At 42.1% G+C, this 11,838-nt stretch overlaps 1 protein-coding gene across 1 annotated transcript; it reads right to left on the bottom strand.

Annotated features, from left to right (window-relative positions):
* Positions 1–615: 615 nt before the first annotated feature.
* LOC106920009 (jun dimerization protein 2-like) lies at positions 616–11,336 on the bottom strand. Its single transcript, XM_014990755.2, has 5 exons — positions 10,913–11,336; positions 8,337–8,390; positions 2,456–2,673; positions 2,247–2,351; positions 616–1,625 (listed from the first exon to the last, which is right to left on the bottom strand). Exons 3-5 carry the CDS (start codon positions 2,648–2,650, stop codon positions 1,434–1,436), a joined length of 492 nt encoding a protein of 163 aa, XP_014846241.1. The 5' UTR covers positions 2,651–2,673; positions 8,337–8,390; positions 10,913–11,336; the 3' UTR covers positions 616–1,433.
* Positions 11,337–11,838: the final 502 nt, after the last annotated feature.

Genomic DNA, 11,838 nt, shown 5'->3' with positions numbered 1-11,838 from the left:
ATGCTCTAATTAAATCTAATTAAACTATTAGATTGGCCCCATGCAAGTCAGCTGCGATAACTTTCCTTTTCATACTGTGGCTTTCATTTGGATTTGTGGATGAAGCAGCAAGCTGACAGACCTTCAGAGGGTTTCTTGAGCTCATGTAATGATTTCTGCAGCTGAATTGTATCTGTTTTCCATAAAAGCGCAGTCGGAAATTCTGGACACCAGCCACTCTGTATAAGCTTTCAGCTAAGAGAATTTACTCAAAGTATCTTGGTGGAGGCAATCAGTGACTGGCAGCAAGTAGTAGAGTGATAGGTGATCCTAGTCAGTCAAACATCTGCCGTGTCTGCACATTTCACATTTTCTCTGCTGATCCAGGAATAAAAACGAAGCAATCAAAAGAGAAGGAAATGAAAGCGTGACTGTCCCTCTCAGAGTTGTGCAAAATCAAAGTAAAGACCCGATTCTGGCAATGCGCCTGCATGGAAGAAAAAGACGTGATTACCCAACGTTTGATATTTGATAGTGATGGTGTCATAATGGCAGATCTCTGCGGAAAACTCGAAACGGTTGCTTATCAGAAGTATAAAAAAAACAAAAAAAAAAAACAATGGCATGTACTTCCTCTTCGTTAGAAAATAAACTTTAATCTATTCAGGATATGCAGGTTCGTACATAGATACAGATGCAGACACTCAGCTGCTTCTTCTTGCAGCTGTTTGACAGATTAGGAAAGACGGGGGGAGAAAAAAGACAAAAATCACATCAAGTGATTAACAAAGCATTTTTGTATGTTTCATGTATACAAAGCCGTATAAAACAAGTACAATGATGAAAACACAAGTCTAAAAAATAAGTGTGTAAACAATTTGTGAATATGTGCTTCTCATGACGCCAGCGCCACCACGAATCGGATCAACCGGTACCTGCCGTCGTCGAGGCAGGGTATAAAATACAAAATAAAATAAAAAAATACTGTTCTCCCACTGGTGTGTTTTTTGTACTGGGTGCTGTAACCTAAAAGCTCTACACCTGTGTAATATGACTAGAATACGTAGGAAGACTGCAGAACTCCTAAGTCAATCTACGCAGGGCTTTGGTAACAGAGCACCATGTTGCTGTTAGTGTCAATCCTCTGGGCGTTCTCCAGCCGGATCGTCTACTGCCATTGGTCCCTTTAAGGAAAAGATGGATGAAGTAACAACATGACAGGCACAGTGGGTGTTTCCAGTCTCCCCAATGGACAGAGCCAGCTCCTCGTAGCAGTACTGAGGAAGCCCCACAACCTCAGATCTTTGGGCAAAAGTCTCCAGCCTGGAGCTCAAGTGCTCATTCAGAATCATTTTGCCAGGTATGTTTTTTTGTTTTTGTTTTTGTTCAGACGTCTGTCTCGGCAGTCAAAGTTCAGCTTGCAGGACTTTTGAGTCCGCTCTTCTCCCGGGGCCTCACTTGGTTTCGGCGGACAGCTGCTCCAGCAGCGGGTTGGCCTCGCTCTCGGGTGTTTTCACGCTGTCGGTCCGCACTATGCAGGTGGGCCTGTGGAGGTTGAGCATCACCATCAGCTGCTGCCTCTCCAGACGGAGCTCCTCGATCTGGGCCTTCAGCTCCGAGTTCACCGTTTCCAGGCGCTCCGATTCCTGAAGAGAGACGTGGAACCATTAGACGCAGTGAAAGTAGTAAACTTTAACACACTGATGTTTCTTACAGAGTGAAAAAGTACTGACTTTGGTAAAAAAAATATATATATGTATATTTATTTTATGTTTTTAATGGCTTCCTAATTCTAATTTTGCAAGTAATTTATCCTTTTCAATGTAGTGCATAGCCAGAAAAAAATGTCACTGCCAATTCCATCTTTAAAAATGGTGACAAGTAGTATAAAATCACACAAATTTATTTTGTTACTTTTTTGAAAAAGATGGTGTAGACTTTTTTTTTTTTGGCAACTCCCAAAAAGATGGTTGCCTGTTTTTGTAATATGAGTAGAAAACAGACTATAGAAGATATATTTTCTCTTCCTACTCTCTCTTTACTCATGGAGTTTTGTTACCTAATTGTCCCATGAGTTTGTATTCATGGAATGAACATTTGTATGCGAATCTTGAAATTAAACCAGTTAAATAAAACTTAACCAGACGCCGTAATGGTCATTTTAATGCATTAAGCTGTTTCTGAAACTTAGTGAAACAAAGTCAGTTTATTCTTGACCCCAACTTCTCTGCTGCTACTTGGTACAAATGGCTGAGTCATGAACCCACCCTTTGGAGGAAGTCGGTGCGTTCCTTCTTTTTGTTTCGGCACCTCGCTGCCGCTACTTTGTTTTTCTCTCGTCTTCGTTTCCTTCTTTCTTCGTCTTCGTCCATCTGCAAACAATCATGTGGGGACAGTCACTCCCTGTGTGTTATATATATGCTGACCTGAACGCCGCTTCGCCCATCCGTCCTGTTTGTGTCACACATTTCCTCACCTCTGTCTTGATGGCCAGCGGTCTCTTCCCCAGCCTCCCCAGGAAATGCAGCGGCGACAGCATGGTGCCCAGCTGGTGAAAGTCTGCCAGCTTCAGCTGGTCGGTGAGGGTGGTGGCCGAGATGCCCGCCAGCGGGCCGAGGCTGGGCAGGGAGCCTGCTGCCAGCGAAGGGTCAGGTATCTGTCCCGGCATCATGTCCAACCCGGCCAAAGCCGTCGCTGTGGTTTACAAGAGAAAAGAAAAAGGGAACGGGGGAAGGATTAGCGGAGACGTTCACAGTCGAACTGCAGCAATCCAGTATTTAGACGGTTGTAAAACTGCCAGTTAAGAGGTGCGACAGACTAAATGTACAGAAAAAGAAAGAGGAACGCTGTTGAAAATGATCAAATGCATCTTCTGAAAAGAAAAAAAAAAAAAATCTGTCTTTGTCATCAGAAGTTTTAAATATAGGTTGCCAGTTCCAAGAATGCAATCGAAAGTCAACAGCTTTCAAAGCTGTTATCTTTTTAGTCAGCTGCTGGTAAAAGAGAAAAAAAAACCAAACTCATCACCGTCAGCAGTTACACACTCATTGATGTAGTTTCGCATGCAAAGGGAAGCCTGGGCAGCCTTCGCTCTGATCGCGTAAACAAAGCGGCGATGGCTCCAATCACTTTATTGCTTTTGGACGTCTGTGTCCATTTTTTTTTTTTTTTAGGAGGGATTCACAGCAGATCAAAGAAAAGCTGGTGCATTCAATCACCGCCCTTCTTCCAATAATTTAGGGCAGTTCTACAGAGTCTGACCACAGCCATCGTTAAGGCAATCAGGGAGGAATTAGGGACACGGTGGGGCAGGAATAAAAAAGGAAGAGGCCGGGGAATTAAGACGTCGCTCTAATTGCTTTGAGGTCGAGTTGAGTTGGAAAACCTCTGATGGTTAAATAAAAACCAGATGAGAACAGACTCTACCCTGCCCAGCCCTGCAATCTGGGAAGGAGAAGGAGGAGAGGGGAAAGAAAACGGGCAGGAGCAAATCATTTTTCCACAAAAACACCTTCGCACCTGAAGCCCGATCAACCCGAAGCTCGAGTTGACAACAGACGGAGACTAGCGAGCAAACCCTGGGGCTACGCCGAGCGTCAAAAGGGGGGCACATGATAGCGCTGGAAGTTTGAGATTAATAGCTTTATTCACATTCGCTTCCTGAGCTTTCAGCTGCAGCTGAAACCTCCACAGATTCGCCTCCGACCGAACAAAGCCCCTCTCATATGGAACCAACAAAGACGCGTATTGTGAGGCGCTGTGAAAACAGCTGACTCTGCTGGTGGGTTTACTATCCGACTGCCTCAATGACTGGATTGAAAGTTAGACTATTTTTCTTTGGTCCTCTTTGCCCCCCTTCCCCCCCTCAAACCAGTATAGTTTAAAAACTCAAGTCTATTACAAAGGCAGTAAAGGAGGTCATAAAAACTCAGGGTTATGTAACTCGGCTCTGATGAGCTCCACCCTGCTCATGCACTAAGTCTGGTTTCACAGTTGGGATTGTAATGCATGATGGAGACCAAACAAGTGAATCAATAGTGGAAGGATTTCAGGCTCTGGTGTAGAGGTCACAGAAGGTTGCACAAAAGGTAAATACATCGTAAACAAACCTTAGATAACTTTGAAATTCCCCGTGATTGGCTTCGTCTCTACATGTAATAGTATATATTAAATATCTCTTAATTGTCCTTCATGACATTTCTGTTACTCTAGAAAATGGAGCCAGTGGCTCATGATTCATTTTTATTACCCAAGTCCTCGCAGCCCTTCCCTCCTCTGTCTCTTCCACTGTACATTTATTCAAACTTGCACTACTTGGCAGCCAGCGTTTGATTTTACTACAGAGAAGAGGAATAAGACATAAAGAGAGAGGAAAAAGAAAATCCTTGCTCCCCACCCTGTGACAGTCCCAGGAGAGATTAGGCGGCGTGTTCAAGGATTTCTCATTTTGCAGACAGGATGTCAAAGAACAAGGGGTACAGATCGGGAGAGATCCACTGCGTCGGCTGCAGACCAAACCGAGATCTCAAATGATCACTGAGGGTTTAGGCGTGTTTGTGCTAATTTCTGATCGATAGGTACAGACGTAAAAATCTGAATTTTTGTGGAAGACTTCCGTTAAGAGGTTTTTGTAATACTTTTAATTTGCCGATATCAATTTTACATAAAGAAGTGTAATAGAAGATATATTTTAATGAACTTTCTTGCTCTGAGAGGTTATTATTTATTTATGTTAAACAAAGATGATGTCACAACATGTGTGAGAGCACAGTCACTATAAAACTGAGTTTAGAAAAATGACAATGCAAATTTAGCTCACAGCCAGAATAAACCTCAGACGTCCTGGTGAGAAGTTATAGAAATGTTTTAAAAGCCACCGCATTTATTCAGCATGTAAACATGAACAGCACTACTTGTCTGCGTGGAGTCAAATCAGACAAAACAAAGCAACCTGGAGGCAGGTTTGCCAGCAGCCAAAAACAAACAAAGAACAGTTTCAAGCTGCAAAGCGTTTCCAGAACAGTTCATATCGTTCTATTCTTGGAAAGTCTCCCTCCAGAGCTGAGCAGAAACGTCGCTGCTTTTAACCTTCGTCTCAAGAGTGTGAAAATCCCCCTCGCAAACTCGACAGAGAATCCGAGCCGTGGGACATGAAACTCTGCAGAAGCCCCGTCTGTCTGACACAAGGTGGGGGAGTTTGCTGATGCGTGCCTTGCAGGGCGTAATTACAACACTAAAGGATGAGTCAAAGTGAATTCTATATTTTTGAAAAGGAGGGTATTTCTGTGTGTGTGTTTTTTTTTCCTACCCTCCGAGCAGGAGCTTGCAGCTAACGATTAGCGGTCAGTGTCTGGATGACGCAACTGCGCTTCAGCGGCGGAGCAGAACGAGCTACTGCCGCACCGTTCCGGGCCGTCACCTACAAAACTAAACCAGGGAGTTTGGGTGCAGGAGCCGGGAGCGGAAATGCCAACTATTACGCACGGAGGAATGGAAGCCGACTCCATTCATTCTCTGGCGTTCAGCCCAAGAGAAATATCTGTGTGATCTGACTTAGCAGGAGGCAGGTGTGTGTGAAGAGAGGATATGCCAGAGGGGGGGCAGGTGGTGCAGTTCACCGGTTTTGTCTGCTCGCATAATTTATCCGTCTTCAGCTTTACTAAACGTGTCCGTTTCCTGAATGCAATTAGTGGGGCCGAGGAATTCAGGCTCTCACCTGCAGCCAGAGGCATGGCCAGGGGCCCGATATCCTTATTCGATTTAGAGGTTCAGCACAGGGGGGGTTCTGGTACATTTTTAAATTAAGTTAAAAGTTTGTACTTTATCCAGTGGCCAAAGTATAAATGCAAAAGTTATAAATCTGGGGCAGCTCTTACATCACACGAAAACCAGGTGATGGATGGAAATTTAGATAATGGAATTAGGGAATAAAGTGTCAAACTATATTCCCTTGCTTGTTTTTCCAAACTGTGTGAAAACCCTGGGAAAGGGCGCAGATTTTCCAAGGCCGCTCTGCTCTTATAAGCTTCTACTTTATAATAGAAAGCATTACAACTTTAAGAGTTTTTATCCCTGTAAATTCACAAAAGCACAGAATTTACAGGAATAAGAGCAGGGAGAAGAGAATCTGCAGCCAAGGCGCGCTCTCTCAATCTCCAGGCCAAGGTCTTGGCGATCATCATCATCGTCTGCACTCAGCCGGGGCCTTCGCGCTGGTGCTAAGTTACAGCGTTTCGCAATCCTCCGTGGTGCGTGTGTGTGGGGGGTGGGGGGGTGGCGAACCGGCAAGTTTGGCAGAGACTCTCCTCGAGGACAGGACACTTAAAAAGTCCAAATATACGGTATCAATGCGTCTGCGGCCCTTTGTTCTATTTTCGCTGGAGCGTGGCGGCCAGACGCAGACCGTGAATTAAAAGTTAACTGCGATCGAGAGTGGAAGTTGCGATCAAAACATATTTCATTTCAGCTTTCATTTCTTTCCAGATAGACGGGACTGTTGTGAAGAGCTATTCTGTTTGTGTACGTTTAATCTGCTGTCTTTGTCGATGATGCTGAAATACACGCATGAAGCACTTCTGCAGAGCTAAGCCTAAAAATCTTTGTTTTCGTTTTTTTTTTTTTTTTCCCCTGCTGTGAGATCATTGTCTGGAGGCCTGCTTGGCTTGCTTCATCCCGTTCAAACACACATCTTCTCCGTGCATCTGGGTGGTCCTGGTTGACTTATTATAATGTTAGCATTTGTTTTTTTTTTTTTTCACCTTTTGTTCCCCCCATGTTGTAAGTCAAGATTAGACCGCACGGCAGCGAGTATGAGCTCGGCTCAGACGGGGATTAAATTAATCAAAATATACAAAATGCAGACAAAAGCTCTTTACGCCATGTAGAGATGGCTTCTGTGACAAATCTAAGGCAAGCTGTGAGCAATCCCTGAAAAGCACATTCAGACAATTTGATTTAATCCAGCCTGCTGAAGCAACCACCGGGCGTTGCGCAACGGCCGCTTGTCACTTCGGCGCTTTTTTCATACTTTGTCCTCGGATGTTTCCTCATCTGCAGCGTGTCAAGCACACACTTGCACGGTGCAGGCGCTGCTGGAGTGATCAAACAAGGTTCAGTGTCTTCGAAACCAGGAGCAAAAGATCAGGGTTTTTGGGTCAATATTTTCTGGCAAGGGGTGCTTTTTTTCTAAATAGAAAAAAAAAGAAAAAAAACTGGCTGCTGTCCCAAAATGACATTCAAGAACTCTGGAAATCATATCTATGAGAAAAAAAAAAAAAAAAAAAAACATTTTTCTTTCAGGGTTACACCTTTTTGGGTGTTCATGTCGAGCACTGTTTTCATAAACCATGTGGAAAGGCTTATGAGGGGCTAATACTGATAATGTGATACCCCGAGCAGTGAATAGCTGCTCTCCCAGCAGTAGTATTAGTACTACTGAGCTGTTGCATAGTTGGCTCGCTCGCCTGCAATGCGTCTGCCGTCTATTCAGCGAGCTGGAGCGGAGCCCGGCAATCCTACCTCTCCGGAGACGCGCTGGAAGGCATTTCTACTTAAAATAAACTCAGTGCGCCCGCGTCCAGCCTCCGAGGCCCCCCCACCACCACCACCACAACCGTCGGTGCCCGCGCTGCTCGTCGGCTCGCCAGCCCTTTCCCATTAATCCACCGCAGTGTTCCACTTATGCGGAAACCATCTCACGGATGTGTCCGGGCAGGAGCTGGGGCATTTAAACCCTCCACAACACACACACACTCAGACACAAAGGAAACATATATATATATATATAAATATATATATATATATATATATATATATATATATATATATATATATATATATATATATATATATATATATATATATATATATATAACCGTGCAAATAGTTTCCCCAGTGAGGCTGTATATTTGTACAAGCATGTAACTGCACCAGGTGATGGGGCTTGCCTGCAGGGTGAACCTTTGAACTTGTAAGGGATGAAACCAACACAAAGCCACAAACACAAGCCACCACAACAAATCCTCATTAATGCTGCACACACGACCTTTAACCTTCAAGTCACTGAGTGTAGAGAGGCTGGCCAAGACACAAAACGTGTCTCCTTCCTCATTTGGCATTTGGCCGAGTCAAATTTGTACACGGTGACGAGCCAAAGCAAAGAAGAGCGAGGCGATCTGAGCTCACAGCCTCAGCTGAAACTACACACTTCATTTACATCACTCGTGTTTCAAGTTGAATTAGCCAAGACATGATTTGTCTTTGTGTCTGTGTGCAGTGGAGCAGAAGCTAGAACTCAAGGGAGCGTCTCAATTAGAAACAAAGCAAACTGAATAGATTTTGATATGCTTCATACTTACTCAGAGGGAACTTGTCAGTCGTCTTCTGTCAATGATGAACCGTGTTTGGACGCCCTGCAGGAGCAAAGAGGATATCTGTCACAATTTGGAATTTGCATGCTAGCAAATCAAATGTATATTTAAAAAAACAAAACAGACAAAAACAAAACAAATGAGCAATAAATTAAATCCCATGTAAAAAAAAAATACATATATATAACGGCATCAGCCAGAACGGCACTGAGAAATCAGTTGGGGACCACAATCATTTCCTGTCGTACTGCTCCCAAGAAAGTCAGGTACAAAACCGAGGCGCACGCAACAGAATGTCTCACACATCTAACTCTGTCGCAGGAACATGTTGGATCTGCCTTGACAACCTGTTTATTTTTAAGTATTCTTTGAATTTGTGGTCATGTCATCTTGTGTAACCTCTGACTCAACTGTAACTGTAATCATCAGTGAAAACAGATGAAATGCAGTTTCTAGAAAACAGTAAATTGTTAGAATGAAATACACAAGAGGACGACTGATCATTCATGATTTATGAAAACACATAGTGATATGGAAAAGTTTAAGAGCATGGGGAGGAAATGGATTGTTCATGGGCACATAATGGAAGTTAAAAGGGGAGAAATTAAACATATTAGTCTTAGTTCTGCATGCAAATTTCTTTAGAAGAAAAGATGACTATTTTTATGGCAGCTACCATTATTTCTCTTTTTGACTAGCTCTTTCTGTGTCGTGATTAAGGCTGCACAAGTTCGTAGGGCTGTAGTGATACAATAATCTCACGATACGATACACGATATTCTGCTCACGATATTCACGGTTGCTGAATATCGCAATATATTGCGATATTCAGCAATCAATACAAATCAATACACTTTTGCAATTTTCTGAAAGATTTTAGAGGGACAGAGTGATTTTGGTGACATTTTGTGACTTGTAGAGTTGGATTGAAATAATTTAACTGAAAACTGATTAAAAGCACCAACTACACAATACCTGGCTCTGGTTGGACATGGACACAGACTTAAAGTCGACAGCTGGACAAAATGAATCAAAGAAGTGGTGAGAAAACATGTTTCTTTTAATTGAAACAGTGCAAACTGTAGCTTACATGCATTTGTAAAGTAAATAAAGTGCACCGAGTATCCTGCTCTGAATAGTTTGACACCTTTTTAACCTTGACACTTAACGTCTGAAGGAATCACTCTAAACCTGATAACCTAATCACTCTCCCGGCGAAGCAAGCAGTGAGTGAGCAAGGTGACAGTTGGATGTTACGATACTTGCGGATGAATATCGATTTTTTCCTAAATTTTCCAAAATTAATATTAAGTAGAGCTGCAAAACCTAACGTTTTGAAAAAAAAAAAAAAAAAAAAAAAAAAAAAATATATATATATATATATATATATATATATATATATATATATATATATATATATATATATATTTATATATATGTGTGTGCATGAGAAGAGATTTTAACGTTTTAAAAATAACTACTGTGTATAAATTGTTTGTTTAGTGGTGATATCTAAGAGCCACAATTTTATTACCCATTTGGAGTTTCAAAAGAAAGAAAAGCATCACTGTTTCCTATAAATATGGAAGCTTGTGGAAAACCCATTTATAGATACTTCACAAAACCTTTCCTATTCCATTTATATATTAAAATATGATAACATTCAAAATGATGATTGGCCAAAGTTAATAGGCCTCTGGAATCACAGGTTCCAGATCCCAGAACAAGATGAATATATGTCTAAACCAGGTCCACTTATAATTGACAAAAATCTAAATCAGATCAAAGTGTTAAAATTTGGTCTGCTGCTCAGTAGGTCACAATAAAATGTATAAATCAAAAGAAAGATCAACACAAATGGATGCATTAAAGACTTAAAAAAAAACCTAAACACTCCTTTATTATTTATGGTGCTATTCTGTCAATTTCAGCAGGGGGCTGTTTTTGTAGGGGACCTTATTAGAAAGCAGTGACCGGGGCCCCACAGTGCCTCAAAACCGTCTCTGCTACTGGGCGTCTAACTGCTGCAGCACTCGGCTAAGCTAGCGGGCAACTTCTGTACAACCTGCTCTGTGTGTGTGTGTGTGTGTGTGTGTGTGTGTGTGAGAGAGAGAGAGAGAGAGAGAGAAAGAGAGAGAGTGTGTGTAATAGCGTTACATAACCGTCTTCAACAGACTGACGGACACTACGGATGATGGAAGATGAAAATATCTCCAGAGGCCAGATATCGAGCTGGAAAGACGACAGTTGCCACAACAGTTGGAACAACAACGTCCCTAACGGCTCCGTTTGTGGCAGCGGCGGACGGAAAACTTTACAGCCGTTCAAAAGCCGAGCACTTTTCTCGCTAAAAATGAGTAAGAAACCGCACTTAAATATGTGCAAATAACTCATTAATAATGTCGCGCAAGACCTCCCGCCAAGCTAAACAAATAGTGTTATAAATCCCTTACGACGTGGTGGAAAGAAAGTGCGAAAAACAATATGCAAATATTGAACCAACTAAGAGGAAAAAATGTGACTGCGCGCTAGCTTAAAAGCAGACTGTTAAAACACACACTTGCCTGTTTTGCGTCCAAATCAGTAAAAAAAAAAAAATCCCGCAATGTGAGAATAAACGTCACGCTGAGGCAGTCAGGAGTCAGGCAGCTTTAAGGACTGAGCGGAGGTCGTTGCATCAGCCCGTTTAAGTACCGAGTGAGAGGCTCAGGAATGCGGAACACACGGCTCCCAGACGTAAGCATGGATGAAAATAATGCGAGAGGAGGCCCCAGAGACGCGGTGCTGTGTTGGCTCCACCCATAGCAACCAGAAAACACACAGAGACAGACACTAGGACAGACTGAAACAGAAACAGATACCTGCAGCCGAGTTCAGACTGGTGCATAAACCCATCAACACATGGCCGCCGCTGTAAACGGGTCAATAAATAAAGAGACGGAATGTAGAAGCGATCCAACACAGTGTTTATCAATTGACAGGAGTTAGAGGCCAAATCTGAAACAAGTCTCACCCGGCTCTTTATTTACACAGAATTTAATAAACAAACAGATAAACAACACAAAAGGGCTTTGAAAATGACTAAGTAATATTGTACGTAATTTCTAAATGAATATATTTAAAATATAGACTTTTTAAAAAAAAAAAAAAAAAAAAAAAGCTGTTTTAATATAAGAGCTATTAAGAGGTAATTGGTAATTAATGAGATAAACATCTGCTAATTAAATTAATTAATCAAGAATATGATACATTTTTGCAGCATAAACAGCTGGGACCAGAAGAATAATCAAACTATTAAAGCATATTAACTTCTAAACCACAGTTGATTGAAAACACAGTCAAAGTACTTGCAGTCAATTACATGCCAATAGAGTAAAAGTTTGTTTTGAGCTCATTGTGTCATTTCTCTTAATGTGATTATCTAGGACCGGCCCCAAAATGAGCAAACCAAGCTGCTGCTTAACGACTCCAGGCAATTAAGGAATCCTCA

This window comes from Poecilia mexicana, unplaced genomic scaffold (genome assembly GCF_051168715.1).
Source record: "Poecilia mexicana isolate PSO_F unplaced genomic scaffold, ASM5116871v1 scaffold_21, whole genome shotgun sequence".
Lineage (NCBI taxonomy): Eukaryota > Metazoa > Chordata > Actinopteri > Cyprinodontiformes > Poeciliidae > Poecilia > Poecilia mexicana.
Note: the sequence above shows the minus strand (reverse complement) of the source record. Positions and strands in the feature narration are given on the sequence as shown.